The sequence below is a fragment of the Cimex lectularius genome, unplaced genomic scaffold (genome assembly GCF_000648675.2).
Source record: "Cimex lectularius strain Harlan isolate CLEC.00 unplaced genomic scaffold, Clec_2.1 scaffold112, whole genome shotgun sequence".
In the NCBI taxonomy this organism is placed as follows: Eukaryota; Metazoa; Arthropoda; class Insecta; order Hemiptera; family Cimicidae; genus Cimex; species Cimex lectularius.
Genome location: NW_019392699.1, coordinates 1,239,113 through 1,255,835, shown reverse-complemented (window position 1 = coordinate 1,255,835; position 16,723 = coordinate 1,239,113). Strand labels below are relative to the sequence as shown.

The window sequence follows — 16,723 nt, the reverse complement described above, 5'->3', positions numbered from 1 at the left end:
AAAAAAGTATGTAATAAACTGAGTCATTTTATTTGCTTAATTGACACAACAAAATAATTTATGAAGTTTTATTTATTTCCATGGCATGAGTAAAATTTTAAAGTAGCCATGGTTTTTTTTTGTTACTTTCATAAAATGCATTTATTTATGTTATTCTCATGAATTATATTTTAAAATATTATTTGTTATAGTTATTGTAAAGACAAAACAAAAATAACAATTGTTGCTTTGGAAAGCATTGCAGTCCTTCATTGTTTGGGTGTATGTGTGCGTGTTCTCTTTTTCAATTATCTTGTCAGAGATAACAATTATATGAATATAAACAATTTAAACCAATCTGTTGCTTATTGCTGTAAAACTGAGTTGTATATTGTTGAATGTGGGGCTTGATTGTGTTTAATAAATTTAGAACATTTGTAAATCAATAATTTCTTGTCAAACAAAAAAAAGTATAAAATTAAGAAAAAAAATATAAACAAAAGTTTTCGTAATCAGTTTATTTTCCAACCCTTTTTCCTTCATTCCTTTAAAAATGAACAGTTGGACTTTTCAACCATAAATGACAACAGGTCATTGTGTATGTTGTGTATGAGACATTCCTTTCTCTGAATGAATCTATTTTTTTAGTTGGTCCTAGTTAAACCTAAAAAGAATCTAAAAACCAAATCCTAGTTAATTGGGATGAAAAATTAGTATCATGAGTGGAACTTTGGTCCCCCGGGATTTCTTTAAAATTAAGTAGCCATTAACATTCAATATATGATACATACAAATTGTACATAGCAAGGACAAAAGGTCAAATTTTGAAAAATTAGAAGCAAACGTAAAATATATTAAAAAAAAGATTTGGAAATAAGTGATGGGAATATTTTTATACCAAGGCCATTTCTGAAGAACCAGTGGGGGAAGAAGTCTCACAAGATTTTTAAGCGTAAAGGTTGAGGCATTTGAACGATTGGCTTCTTTGTGACACTGTCTATACTTTTCAAATTCCTGCACTGAGAGAATATATTGAAAAGCAAAGTTATTATCAGCAAGAAATCATAGAGCCCTCACGAGTAAGTAATTTTTAAAAAATTTATTACTATGCAAATTATATATGAAAACTAGGAAAAATGCCATAGATTCATAATATTTTAGCCTAATCAATACAACTTTTATGTTTATTATAAAGTATAATAAAGTTTTGTAAGTGAGCTTGACTAAAAAAGTAATTTAATAGTGGCCAATGAATAAAAAAATAAATTTGCAAATTTGAACAAAAGATGAGGGAAATTAATTTTTAAAGGAACTATAACGTTCTAATTTAGTACATCTACCGCCGAAACTAACGTTAAATTCTCTATTGGTCCATTGAAGTGGTGGAGGGATTTCAAGTATCCGTTTATGCTTTTGTAAATATGAGGCTAGAAACGAACGATACAATTTGTATCTCAGTTTTTTGACAAAATAATTAATTACGATTGTAAAAATAAATAATTTACAAGGAACAAACAGGAAAATATCCATGCGTACACGCGCGCGTCTGTCTTAATGTTCAATGTAATGTCACATATATTTCATAACCAAAGAGAGAATAGCGATAGTGACTAAGTAAGTCCCTCTGATTTCATCCATAAGTTTATTATGAATCATGAAATTCGAAGTTGAACTTTTTTTATACTTAAGAAGAAGAATTGGAAATAACGTGGAAGTCATTGATTGCCCAGGAAAGAAGACGGGGTTCCCCTGTTGGGCTTTCCAAGCTCAGGTACGGAAACGTGACTGAACTTTGGGAGGGGGTGAAGGTGCGGATGATGGGGTTTTACGATCGCAAAAATGACTAACATGTATCCATTCTGTTAATAGACGTGCGTCTGTGGAAGAGCTTGGATCTCATCTCAGGTATCTTTATTGTACATTGAATATACTAGTTTATAGATCAAATAGTTTATATTGACAAACAATGAGTTTGGAAAGAGGCCTTCCTCTTTCTTTATTAATTTCTTATTAATTAATCATTCACTTTGTTATTCTTGAAATGTTTGAGCAGAAATGCATTTCATTATGCGAAACCTAATTCGCAAGTTCAATTATTAATGGATGTTGCACACTGGAAACCTTCAAATTAATAATTCACTTGAGTTTTTTTTAAACAATTAAATGAAATAACGGATACCAGTTTAACAATAAATATAATTAGTGAACTAAAGTTCAAGGAGCTGGGCTTAACTTTTTTCATGTCAAGGTGGTGGTGCGCTAGTTTGTGAGCGAGTGTTGACACTTGTCTACAGTCTAGTTGTAGAGTTTCATCATTTGTAATTAGTCTATAATATCTGAGTAGTGGATGCATTTCTCTGCACGATTGGCCAATTATGTACAGACGTTTCGTTTCTAGGTATAATGGAGGTCTTACGTTTGGCTCATGTCGAAGTTAGTGAACCTTTGTCGACTTTTGGCTGTTAGGTACTTAAACCGTTCAATCACTCAAATCTTAAATCGAACGAATAATTAATTAGATTCCCTTCGTTAGCTAGTTGATATGCACCTAATATTGCAGGATAGATTTGATACATCTTCAATCCAAAATTTTCGACACCAGTTTGCTATTTCTTCCTCAGCTTGTATATGAGAGTCTGCGTGATGCCACATCGTCAACTAGCCGACGCGTAGGAATGTCTATAATGTGAAATCGTGAGTAAGTCATTAGATTCCTAATACACAGCCTTGTGGTACACCATTACATTACTCTAGACAAGGAACGTGCAAATGATTTTTCAGTATAGTAACTGTAAAAAGCTCACCTTCAAATGGTAAACAATTCTAATTTATTTGACTTCAATTAATTTGGTTTCATATTCTATACGTGTTTAGTGTAAATAGATATACAATAAAATATATTAAAATAATAGAAAATAATTATTTAAGAATTTAAATGCAAAAATAATATGCATTACAATAATTAACAAAGGCCTTTTGTAAAATCTGCAATTTGTCATTGGGCCACGGCTTCCCTACAGCAAAATCCAGCAGACCTCTGTCATAGAACAAAATCCAGGGCGGACCCCCTCTCATTCAAGTATTTAAAATGGGATTTCTAGTAAATTAAAGTTTTATGAATTAGCCAGTCTAATTAAGTGATGGAAGGAAATATCACTATGAATACAATCATTAGATTGGCATAATTATGTTTACAAAATCCGGAACACAGAAATCAAATTTGACTGAACAGAATCAATCGTTAGGTAAAACTTGTGCTAGATTCAAAAGTATTAATTTGAACATTTATGATTAATGAGAAGAGTAAGGTTGTTTTAGCATGCACATTTTGGGTATATTGGGCTTAATTTTTGTTAGCTAGAGATGGATGTCGGGTTCAGCATCTACACAACTTAGTTTTGGTGGCTGTTTAGAATGAAAATGAGTTTTCGCATAGGTAAATTGTGGCAAATGAAGAATACGTTTTGCTTTTTCGACGACTGGTTAAATTTTTTGTTTTGGAGCCTTGAGGTAAGTATCGGACTCGAAAGTACATTTCAAGGTGGAATCAGAAGTATGGTCTATTAAACATTCGTATTCTCTTGAAGATTAACTGGCTGGGCTTTATTTAAACGGTTTTACCACCCGTTCATGATCTTACATTGTATCTCCAGTTGTTGGGAATTGGGAATTTCTCGTAATTCCTGTAATCGGGAAAGTGCTTTCCCGCGGGACAGCCTCCTCACTTCTGTATGGAGAAGATTGATGAATGTGCCAATCGTCACATAATAGTATGAAAACTCTTGACTTCAATGGCCGCGACAGACTCATCCAAAACTTTCTTAAAAGAGGCTGGCATTTGTTTTATAGCAAAAGCATGTCTGTGGAGAACACAATGTCTACTACTGCAGCCCTCCAATTTATCTTTTATTTAATATTCACTCCGGTCAGTTATTGCTTTTGCACCATCTGCACTTAGACCATTGGTTGTAGAAACATCGTTCAACAAACGGAATATTTCATCACCTGCTGTATTGGCAGGAAGTGGTTTTTACAAGAGAAGATCCTCATCAAAACATCCCGAGTATTCTTAACGGACAAAAGCCAACCAAATCAGTCAACCCCGCGACCGTCAGTAATTCGTCGATTTGGAAAGAAAATGTGTCGGATGCGAGAAACCAGTTATTCTTTTACATCGCTTGATAAATCAAGTATACGACTGTTGACAGTATTTTTGATAATAGCACCGAACATGTAAGTTTTACATGTTTAAATAAAACTTATTATTTTTCCTCAAGATACAATACCGTTAATTCACGGTTTTATGAGGATTTCAGCGACGGTATGAGCTTTACCTGCCTGTGTCATTCGATTACTTATCGTGTAAGACGCTTTTAGTGAGTTTTCATTAACAGTTTTGGTCCCTCGTACTGCTTTTCTGTTGTATCTCTTTTCTATATTTTTGTGACCTTCTATTCGTAGCCCCTTCCACAGGCTTGGATTTGTCAAGTATCCAAATGTCTTTCATAACTTACAAGAACATCGCTCTCGTTTGAGGATTATTTTATTTACAACAGATTTAAAATTTTTATAATTGAAATAAATTGCTCAAAAATGAATAGGGATATTTATAATTTATTCGTATTCTATTAATTTTAATTAAATTAACCAATATATTCTTGTTAGGTGGATAAAACAAAATAGAAAATACAAACCAAAAACAAACAAATGTTAATCCTCGATTTTAATAACGAATTTACTTAAGAATAGTAAACATGAAGATTACTCATGTTTGAGGTGATTAGTGACCGTTAGTCGATGATTATTCAGAAATCGTGAGGTGCGGTCTGATGTGATGTAGGTTTCAGAAAAACATTTTCTTTATCGTGCCAACGTTTCGATCTTTATTGAGATCATCTTCAGGGCTTAAAGTGTTTGTTTTCTGTGTAATTGTGCCATTCTTGTCGAGAGTGTCCACAAGAGTGAAGTCATCTATGGAGTGAAACTCTTTATGAAATTAGTGACAACCTTATTAACAGTATGCCTATTAGGTGCACAGAGGTTTTAGATAACAGAGAACATTATACACGGAATTAATTGTTTAAAATCAAATTATTGTGTCCAATAAACAAAAATACGGAATTAAAACATTTTGTTTTGTTATTTTTGAAAATCCCTTAAATTTTCCTTCAGTAAAAACATAATAATTTCTAATAAATTTTAATGCAGTTATAATAAAATATTATAATAAAAATAAAATAAAAATGCTAGGGAAAGCTACAAAATTGGCAATATCCCTACTCATTTTTGAACAGCTTAATGTGGTTTATTGGCGATCATGTTATTTTAATCTGCTATAAATTAATTATATGCTTTGTTTTCAGAAATTCACCAGCGACCTTACGAAAGTGAATGAGAAGTACAATTAAAATGACTCTATACTTTTGGTCAAATTTAATAGTAACTTTTTTGTTGATTTCAACATTAGAAGTTTCTTCCCGTAAGTAGGTTTTTTCTTCTTGAAATAGCCACTATTATTGCAGAATATGTTGTTTAATTAATGTAAATATTTGAAAGTTATTACAATAACAGGTGGTATGAAATAATTTCAGAGCAGGATGGACAAATGGAAAACAAAAAAGTCGTCTGCTATTACACAAATTGGAGTTCGTACCGGCCTGGGGAATTGGCATTTTTTCCGAAGGACATAAATCCTTCGTTGTGCACCCATTTGATTTATGCGTTTCTTACGTTCAAGGAGGATTTGGGCGGCCTTGCTGCGTTCGATTCTTTTCAGGATATCGACAGAAGTAAGTCCGGATTGTGTTCTTTCAATGTATGGCTCATTTCTTTATTAGCGTCGGATTGATAGATTGATTGATTGATTTGTAGAAGGCTTCCAACAGTTCGCCGATCTCAAATCGATGAACAAAGACTTGAAACTTCTCGCGGCCATCGGCGGTTGGAGAGAGGGTTCCAAGCGGTTTTCGGCCATCGCCAGATCGGAAGAGAGCCGCAGGACGTTCGCCAAGGGGGTGATACAGTTTTTGAGACAATACAATTTCGAAGGGATAAACATCGACTGGCAGTATCCGGCATTTAGAGAAGGTTCGATTGATAAAGACAGAAACAATTTTGTCGAGCTTCTCAAGGTACTGAGAGCCCTCCCTCGCTTCTTACGAAATAAATTAATAGAACATAAGTAACTTACATTTCAGACGCTGAAAGATGAATTTGACGCTGAGAATACGACCCTAGATAAACTCTTGTTGACTACTTCTGCCCCACAAAACACAGAATACATAGAAAAAGGTTTTGACCTTCCAGAAATACAAAAGTATTTGAAACAAATCGTAACGTTTTTGAGTTTTTTATAAGTTATTTTTGAGCACTTGGAAAGTACTACCAAGAGTCAAATATCATGAAGTTAGGAAATTTAAGAACAACGGGAATTACAATTCAACGCTCGTGTATTTTCAGGTATGTCGAATTCATAACCATAGTGTGCTACGATTACCACCTTTCAACGGATCTCGTCGTCAATCACCATTCTCCCCTTTATGCACTACCTCAAGAAGTTGGCGATGAAGCCAAATTGAATGTGGTGCGTATTAGGCAATATCATTTTGCTTGTACTGTTATTCTTATATTAAATCGTAATTCATTACAGGACTGGACCGTCAGATTTATCATAGAACATGGAGTCGCACGAGAGAAAATCGTCCTTGGCATTCCAGCGTACGGGAGGACGTTTACTCTGATGGACGAAAATATGCATCAAATCGGTTCGCCGTCCGACGGCGAGGGGCCAGAAGGTGTTTCGACTAGGGAAATTGGCTATAAGGCTTTCTACGAGGTAAGAAAAGGACAACTCTTTTTGAACGAAAATCCCTTACCCAGAAATAAGTACTCTTCGATGTCGCGCATGCAAAAATTTTCCTATGGATAACGCATAAAATAATTTAAAAATATGTAATGTGCATATTATGAGATGGTTTTGGCGTAATGAAAAAAAGTCGAAATGAAAAGAAAAATGAAAGCATATTTTCTCGATGTCTTCAGTTTTAGTTAATTAAATAAACAAATTTAAATGATAATAAATAATTAAAGCGTTCTCAAGAATCTTTACAACTACTGATTCACCCATATGTTATTGCACACATATTTCTCGAAGAGATTGAGGAAGCCTCTTCCTTTTGGAAGATCGGTCTTTCTAGCATTTCACGGTGAAATTTTTTTTATTCTTGCATTTTACTTTTCCTATAGTATTCTGAATTACTCGACTCATCACCAAGCCAGTCTTGTATTCTTTCTTAGAAATTCCCTGAGATAATAGTTGCTGATTTCGTTGGTCCACCTCGGGCCTTCTTATCTGCATAATGCAATAATAATTGTATTTTTTCCTGAGGTATGCGGGGCGACGAACCTGTAGTTTTGTCGTTTTTGATCATTTTGGACTGCTCCACGCTTTCTGTACGGCGGCGTTTAGGCTTCTTGTCATCTTCATTAGTGGGTCTGTCCATTGTCGACATCATGTTCAGATAACCTGTTAGCCAAATACAACAGCAGAGTCCGGATAGGCAGACGAAAATGTTCGGGAACTACGAAATTAATATGTAGGCAATTATATTCTTGAAATTGTGAAACGTTGCGTTATTTACCTGCGATTGTTGTTGAACTTGTTCGAAGTTTAATCGCCCCAAATGGTTTTGGTCCGCATATCGTCGCTATGTGTTGATCAGTAGATCTTCATCGTCAAAACGTTCTTCCCTCAGACCTCCACACAACGTAATAAATCCTTTGGTTCGTAGTTGATTTGTTCTTTCTAATTTGATTTATGTATTGCCTATACGTCGTTCGTGCTTATTTTCTTACATTTTTCTGTCTGTTTATTTGAAAAATTATCAATCTATATTATGATATAAATATGAACAGTTTTTCTCTAACTACAGATCTGTCAAGACATAATAAAAGAGGGCTGGCAGGTGGTGCACGTCAACAGAACCGCCTTGGGTCCTTATGCACACAAAGGTAAAAATTGGGTTAGCTTTGACGATGAAGACAGCGCCAGAAGAAAGGTAAAGCACGTGTTAATTTTTGTTAAATATATTATTTAATTAGTTTCCTTTTTCGTGCTTTTACAAATTTACATATCGTAAAACCGTTAACATAACCATAGATTATATTTAAAAATGTTTTCACTACTAATGAAAGAAAAAAAATACAGAATCACTGAATAAAATTTGTAAATATGTAAATCGGGTGATTATTTATAATCTACCCCTTTTATTTATTTTGTTTAGACATAATTAAAAAAAATAGATTGGTCTTTACTTAATGTTTTACCTACAATCTGAATCCGAAGTCAAATGTTTTTTTCAACGCACGGTCCCCAGGGCTCAGCACCTTTTTTAAATGGGAAGGTATCATTTTGAATACAGAATTAAATTCTACGGCTGTTTTTTTAAAGAAGATTTTACTTCGGGCACTTTTTTGTAGAATTTGTCGTTTAAGCGTTATTAAGGCTTGAAAAAATAAAAAGTTCAAATTTTATTTATCTCAATCGTCATTCAATCATCTCCTCGTAACTTTAAGTTAATCATTAATTACTAATTCAATTACCTCCTAACAACTTTGTTAAGTTAATCCTAGTGCATTACATTTTCAAAATGGGTACTACTGATCTCCATACAAGCCAAAATCCTATAATAGAATTCATTTCGCACTTCACGGAAAATATCTGGTGTTATGCTTCTACAATATTCTTAGATCCTTTCCTTTAAACCTCGTTTTCCTATCAATATTTAAGGGAAACGGACATCAAAAAAGTCTCTCACGTTTCTTGTGTAGTGAGGTGGCGCTCAATCTTGTTGGAAAATAATTTGTCCTTCCTCAAATTTTTCCTCATTTTCTTCCACCGTAGCGTCAATTAACGGGCAAATAATTTCTCCTTGGAGCTCAAGGTAATTTTCTACTCTTAAATTGCCATCGATGAAGAAAGGTCCTATGATATGGTTTTCTAATATCTCTGCCCAAACGTTTAGATTGTGTGATTTGCTCATTGCACAAAGATTAGAATTATCCCAATATCGAAAAAAAAGCTCGTCACTAAAACCAATTCTCCGTATCAAACCCAGTTCAACTGTAATTCTATTGTTCAAAATTTCCTAAATTGAAAAGCTTCTAGCTGAGGCATCTTCATTAAGATCTGATGCAGTTGAATTTTATATGAATGAAATTTGTTTTTCTTGAGAATATTTCGGACCGAACTCTTCGAAACTCTCTACTGGCGACGTGCTGGCATGTTCGGGTAGGAGTTTCAAGTTGAGAAGAACCACCTCTTAAGTCTATTGCTCCCTTTAAAAGAAAAGACGGCAATAATTCATATCTACCGTGTTTAAAAATTGAATCAAAAGTTGGTTTCTTAATTTTTTTGATATTAAAATGTACCTGTTCTCTTTTTAAAATGACTGTTTCGGTTTGTCCAAATTTGTTGATTATTTGCTTGATAACAACGGGACGATCCGGATGATTGACACACGCTTTCATATTTGTGAAAATTATGGGAGTTCCAAAAAACATAAATTAATTCTACCCTATCTTAGAAACATCTAGACCACATCGGCATATTTTTTTTTCGACGAAAACACAATTAACACTTTACAAAATCAAATTTTGATTAGCTGGAGATGAAAACAAATTATTTCTTAATTCCTTAAAATCAGCTCAGAAGAATTATTCAATGTTTACTCACTAACCAAAAAATTGAATCGTCACAATTGCCGATATTTGGGATAATTCTAATAAGCATAACACTATATATTTTCTATGAAGTGCGAAATGAATTAATAGGATTTTGTTTTGTATGGAGATCTGTGGTGCCCATTTTGAAAATGTAATTAACTAGAATTAACATAATAAAGTTACTACGAAGTAATTACTACTTACTACTAGTTAGTTTACTAACTAATAGCTACTAACTAATTAACTTAAAGTTACTAGGAGGTAAACGAATGACGATTGAGATAAATAAAATTTGTACTTTTTTTTCAAACTTTAATAGCGCTTAAACGACAAACTAAAAGAAAAGTGCCCGAAGTAAAATCTTCTTTAAAACAGTCGTAGAATTTAATTCCGTATTTAAAATGATACCTTCCCATTTTAAAAAAAAGTCGCTTAACCCTGAGGTTCGGGGCGGTACGTTGAAAAATATTTTTGATTTCAGATTCATACTATGTAAAAAAAATATGTTAAGTCCAATCCAGGTAGTTTATAAATAATCACTAGATATAAAGTATCGTATTTTTATGGCTTTTAGGGCGAGTACGCTAGAGAACAAAACCTCGGCGGCATCATGTTTTGGTCTATTGACGATGACGACTACACCGGGAGATGCGGTGATAGAAAATACCCTTTGATCCAATCGGCAAAAGAAGGGTTTTATTCCTTTTCTGCTTCGATGACTACCGAGGACACTACGACGACGAGTTCGACTCCGATGCCCACTCGGGCCACTCGCCCAGTCCAAATGACGACCGACCAAACCGTCACTCCGAGATTACGTTCCGTAAGTGCTGATACGCTGTCAGCAGGTGAAGACGGAATAATCGAAAACAGACCTTTCCTCAATTCACCGCCCTCCGGTTCCCATACTGTTTCCAGGGAATTCAAGGACCACGGAAATACCTTTTATCAATCGATTTCTATTTGGATAACCAACAATGTTTTCCACCTGGGCTAATTGTGTGTGACCAAAAGACCATTTAACCTGCCATATTTTTCTAAACGCTTCGTAAGTGTGTCATTCGAACAAGACCACCGGTGATGACATTGGCGCAAGTTTACATTTGTCCGGCGCTGCAATTTGTCAAATAAGGACTGTAATATGTATTTTAATTAGTTACTAAAGTAGTTATTAATAATGTCTTCTATAGCGAAATATAGTTGAAAGTGTGTTCTTTTTGGATATTTATCATAGAAAAAGTTGTTTTTCTTTCTTTTTTTCATCCTCCTGGGAGGTGTGTTTCCTTTACAACCTCGATCCGTTTGTTCGATAAAACGCTTAATCCTGATTGCCAATTTGGTGTCTACATCTGCAAACAAGAACCGAAGAGTCGAGAAACTGAGATAGGAATGAACTCATTTTTTTATGAGATTTTATTACAGGAGTCGTCGTCTGTGTTAAAAGGTGCATTAATCGACGGAAATACGAATCGGTTTGTTGATACCGGCGTTTGCAGGAGGAAGTAGGGAGGCACGATTGCGGATCGAAGGTGGAAGGGACGCGTGAACGCGGTGTCCGCTTACATTTGATAACTGTTGCCCTGGAGTGAATGTGCTGTGACGTCCGCCTGCAGAAATACGTTCGCCTTTTCCAGCTTTTCTTCGCAAGTGCATGTCTTCTCTAAAAAGTTCAAACCAACCCATTCAGACTGGATACACAATTCCAGGTAATTACACCAAAACACGTTACTATTTTATCGATCATTTGTTATTGCTGTTTTTGAAGGATTTTAATACGTTTTCCTTTAGTGATGTGTTAATCACAATCTTTAAAAAATTAGCGATATTAAATTTGGGTCGTCGCCTTATCCATTGCAATCCAACACAATAATTAATAATAATATTTTCTAAATTTTTAAATGCGTTTTGAATAGAGTAACAGTATTTGTTTACGCCGTAAGGATTACTCGGATAAGATTTCGGAAACCCCCCCGCCACGTTTCCGGCCTCGTCGTCGGCCAGATCGAGTTTTGATTTCGTCGTGTCGTCGTCTTGAGTCATTGTAATTTTTATAAATCGTGGCCCAGTTTAAAGTTTATTTTATTTCGTTTATTGTCTTCATTTGATGAATTTATCGTCGTCATCGCTCCGGTTGGTGAGGTTCCTGAGATATCTGCGTGGTGAAGGTCCCCTGTCCCGACTTTTCCTGTCTTTTCCGACCATTTTCCTCCTTGCATCCCCCTTTACTTCAGTTGAGGTAGCTGGACGATCATCACCCGAGGTGAGTGCTTTTTTTCCTTTTATTTGATAATTCATTTTATTTTAGTTTAATTTTAAACCCATACAGTCCACTTGATCAGACAGTATTACTATTCTACACGTTATCGGAGATCTTATAATGAATTATATTTCTGTCCAAATTGTCATATTTTGTTTACACTATTCAAACCCATTCAAAATCAAACGTTAATCCAAAACTTATTTCGAAATTCCACATTAACATCTTATCAATGATGACCATGAAAGAGTCTTAGGCCAATTACGAATAAATTCGAAGCTTTTTAAAACGTGATTTAGTGATTTAAAACGTTCAAAACGGACATTTTTTTTAAACGAATTGTCCAAGCAAAAGTACTGTAGAAAGACTGGGTATAAAACATCGTATACCTCTACGACAGGAGAAACAGACTTATTTTCATACATAAAGTCCTCGCTAATAACATGAAATACGCTCATATTATTAGTATAGACGAAGAAATGAGTGCTTCCTTTCCAATCGTTCATTTTTTGCCATAAAATCATAAACTAAAGATTTTAAATTTATGTAAATATAATAAATATTTTTGTAAAGGCAACATCATGCTCTAAAAGGTCGTCCAAGAAGACCACTATTGATATGATATTAAAATACACTGACTGGCAAAAATTCCACCCAACTGATTTTTTTTCATTTTCTAGATGCTATGCTTTAAGTTAGGAATATCAATTAGACGCAAACACACTTAATCCTTAATTCAAAACAAGGATAAAGGATTTTTCAATGTTTTCGAGAAAATGGGCCCAACCATAGAAAGCCCCGGTTCTGGATGCCCTAGGGTAACAGAACCAAAGGATGACCGTTTTTTGTTTTTGAGAATTTTGTGAAACCGGCACCTTACTGTTGTTCAAGCGATTCATGAGCTCCAGGAAGTTCGAGGTGTCCAAATTTCTCAACACACTGCTCGAAGAATATTAAATCGGTATGGACTGGCTTTTCGCCCCGTAAGAGGACCAGAATTGACCAGAAAACAGAGTTGCACGTCTCGCATTTGCTCGAATACACAGCCATTGGAAGGGCGTGAAAGAGTGTGGAGAAGGCAAAATGAAGGTAAGAAGCCTGAAATTTTTCCCAGAGCCAAACCTTTTCAACGTAGCTCAGTGTTGTTATGGGCGGGAATTTCAATGGAGAGTCGCACAGAGTTGGTTGTTGTTCGTGGAGGGTCTTTGACGGCCACTTGCTATGGGGATGAAATTTTGGAACATCATACGTTGACTATCCTCGATGAAACCAGCGACAATCCTATTATAATGCACGATAATGCCCGTCAACATGTCGGTCGCATAGCACAAACGTACAGCATAACAGGGTCTTAGCCGTCCAGCCCGTTCTCCAAACTTAAACCCCATTGAACATAGGATAACCTCAAAAGACGAATAAGAGCATGTCATTCACTTCCTGATACACTCCACGATCTTGTAAGAACCCTTTTTGAAGAACGGGCTAACCTCCAGCAAAGAGACATTTCCAGACTGGTAGAAAGTATGCCGAGGCGTCTTCGAGATGTAGTTAAGGCAAGAGGAGGAAATACGCGAAATTGAAATGTTAATTAAAAATTTAAAACAAAATTAAAACAAATAAACAAATTTTATCTGTCCGTATTTTTTTTTTTTTTTACCAAAGACTCAATTATTAAATGTTAAAAAACGTGAAACTTTGATTAATATGTAAAAATATATACAAATTAAGTTATTTTACAAGTGGGCGGAATTTTTTTCCATCTAGTATATAATGAAAATTTTGACTTTCATTTTCTCTTTTGCTGAAATGTTATAAAGTGTAAAAGATAATGCGGTAGAGATTTGTATAAAATCCACTGAAGATGGCGATATACCGAAACACGTTGGAGAGGACAAACCGACGAGATCGAAAAAGAAAAAACAAAAACTTCAGATAAAATAGTTTTTTTTTTTTTGTGAAAACTCTTTCGGGACTCGTGTTTACAAAGATATAGCGGGCGATATGAACGATTTATTATTATAACGATTATATATATATTTATTATAACGATTATCTGCCATGATTCGATTAGCCTTTTTTCCATTATTATTTTCAATATGATGAAGGCGTATTTCTCCAACAAATAACGCGGGTTGATAAAGAAGAAAGGTGACGAAGGATCATATTATTTTTCAAGTGTGTAATACAATAAAATTTAAAATTAAAAACATCGACGTTTATTTATATTAGCTCAAATTTCTCTGGCGATGAATCATCAAGGAAATGATGAAAATAAGGATTCGATTGATCATTAGTTTAAAACAAAACTGAACATAGAATTGTTTTTATGAACCTGGTTTAACTGTGCTTTTGGAATTTTTTTCGTCGATATAAATCAAGAATTATAGAAAAAAAATATAGTAGAAGGAATATAACTGCAATTTTAAAAAATAAAGCCAGTTGATCAAATACGTCGGCCTCAAAGAATGTAAACACCGAAAGCACACACATCTGTAACTTCTACGTGTATTGTAACTAGACCTGTTCGTTTGGGTAATAACAATGAACCGTTAAGCATGGAATATACACCAATTTTAATTAATTTAAAAATTTGAATTGAACGTATTTGAATATTTTTCGTACGGAAATGGTGTGAAGGTTTAAAGAAATTAAAACTATCTTAACAATTTGGCAGCTTAAGAAATCCTAGTTGCTGAAAGGAAATGCCAACGGAGATTCCTTCCAGCCGCCCTGACTAAAGACGCCTTTTTGACGAAAATCTTAAGACTTTAAATAGAGAACGGGAGAAGTTTTATTCAAATGATCACTCGTTAAAAACGTTTCCGAAATAGACCTGGTGAATTACAGAGGCTGCCTAAACGGGTCTGAGCCCGATTCTGTGACTAGGTGGGAGCCTAGGAGAAAATAAACGACCAACAATCAGGATTTTTACATTTCCGAACGTTTTCCTTATAACTTATCTGCCACGGCTTAATTAGACGTTTTTGGATTTTTATTTGTATTATGATAAGGTGTATTTCTCCAACTAATAACGAGGGTCGACAAAGAAGCAAGGTGAAGAATCATATTAGTTTGCAGTACAGTGTGTAATAACATTAAAAATCGCTGTCTCGAGATTTACAACATTTTGTAAATTTGACCACCTAGTAGTGTGATCCGATTAATCAAAGCCCATAATAAGTTAAAAAAAAACCAGTAAGGCGTTGTTCTAAGAAAAAGCAATACAGACAAAATACATTTTGTGCGATCGCAAACACCGTTTCAATCAATGTTGAAGAAACCGACTAGGCACAAATTTCTGCTTGTACTTCACCCTTTCAACAATGCCAAATAACAGGTCGACTAAATTTTACATTAAAACAAATTTGAAGAAGAATAAATCGTAACTTTTAAACCACGAGGAAACTGAACGAGAAGTGGCCGGGCATCTTCAGAATGGCCAGCTTTCGACAGTGTTCAACAAGAGCCACAGAACGGCCAAGGACGTTGACCAGCGGAGCGAAGGTCCGATGACCCAATTTCTTTTCACTCTTCTCCAACCGATTAGGCGTCTCGTATATCGCCATCGATGGGTGCACTTCATCTACCAGTTCCTGCGTGTATATCTTCATAAGACAAATGCTCAACCAATCCGTTCTAGGTAAAAGAATCGAAATATAATAATGATTTTTCATCACAAATAATTTTATAATATGTTCGTGAATTTTTCTTTCCTATCAGCGGCTATTGTATAAGAGCTGGGTTCATTTTCCGTTTTTGAAATGAAGGTCGATGGTACCGCGGTAAAGAAATGAGGCCAAGGGTATGTGATTTGTCCAACTGAGCGATTGCCCAAACAATATGGTTTCAGACCTTTTTAACTTCTATGATAATTATTCTCAGTAAAACGAATTTACCAACATCATGAACTAATTCTTGTTCTCTTTGTAATAAATTTTTTGTCTTCTTCAATATATTTTTTAATTTGGAATTTTCCACTATTTCAGCCTTTCTAATTATCCGAATTGTTTACTTGTTGGTTAACTATAAGCGCCAAACAACCTCAGCTCAAGCTAAATTTGTACAGCAAAAAAATGTTTGGTAACAACATTTTACGTTATTTTTGACATTCATTACAAATACAAGTTTTTTTATCTTGTGTAAGACGTCGATAAAATTTGAATAGTCAGTTGTGGAGGTCAATGTATTGTGTTTTAGCTAAAGCTTTTAATTTGGTCGTTTCCGATCATTTTCTTGCTCTGTTAACGACCGAACTACAGGTTCATTACCCCGCAAGTCCCATAAAGAAATCTCACAATTTAAGGCTTTTAAGTTTGGAAAAAGGAATCAACACAAATCGAAAAGTAAGCGACATAATCTCATATCAGACATAATTTCTACCAGAAGTGAAAGAAAACAATAAAACATCAAAGCACGAAACACTACTCGGCAGAGCTCTCTCTATGAAGAGCACTGTCGATAGACGGCCCTCGGAGGACTGACTCTTAGAAGAAGGGTCATCCTCGCCCGATTAAGGATAGGCCATGCGAGATTGGCACATGGACACTTACTTTTGGGCCAAAGCGTATTTGTCCGACATAGAGAAAGGTTGCTCGATGTGTCCCATCTTATTGAGAGGTGCAATTGGCTCTATATAGAGAGCACGTAGGAATACCACCCGATGTGAGAATCGTGTTTGAGGACGGCAACGAGTATTTATGTCTCCTATTCCGATTCTTGGAGGAAAAGGGTTGTTTCCTAACTGATAGTCTTGTGTCTCTAGCA

At 34.9% G+C, this 16,723-nt stretch overlaps 2 protein-coding genes across 4 annotated transcripts in view; both read left to right on the top strand.

The window, feature by feature from the left end:
* Window positions 1-920: 920 nt before the first annotated feature.
* LOC106664620 (chitinase-like protein 4) lies at window positions 921-11,278 on the top strand. 2 transcript variants are annotated; one of them, XM_014390522.2, is made up of 10 exons: window positions 921-1,058; window positions 1,849-1,884; window positions 5,343-5,458; window positions 5,571-5,768; window positions 5,851-6,110; window positions 6,177-6,295; window positions 6,439-6,562; window positions 6,629-6,814; window positions 7,911-8,036; window positions 10,277-11,278. In XM_014390522.2, exons 3-10 carry the CDS (start codon window positions 5,371-5,373, stop codon window positions 10,697-10,699), a joined length of 1,524 nt encoding a protein of 507 aa, XP_014246008.1. In that variant the 5' UTR covers window positions 921-1,058; window positions 1,849-1,884; window positions 5,343-5,370; the 3' UTR covers window positions 10,700-11,278. The 2 variants fall into 2 exon arrangements, with proteins under 2 accessions (XP_014246008.1, XP_014246009.1); XM_014390523.2 differs by lacking the exon at window positions 1,849-1,884.
* Window positions 11,278-16,723, top strand: part of LOC106664621 — a 28,521-nt gene continuing 23,075 nt past the window's right edge. The window contains exon 1 of one of the 2 annotated variants that reach the window (XM_014390528.2): window positions 11,278-11,408. The gene's annotated coding sequence lies outside the window, so the exon portion shown is untranslated. Of the gene's footprint in view, window positions 11,409-11,653; window positions 11,963-16,723 lie in introns of those variants that run through there. The other variant, XM_014390529.2, reaches the window with a different exon arrangement.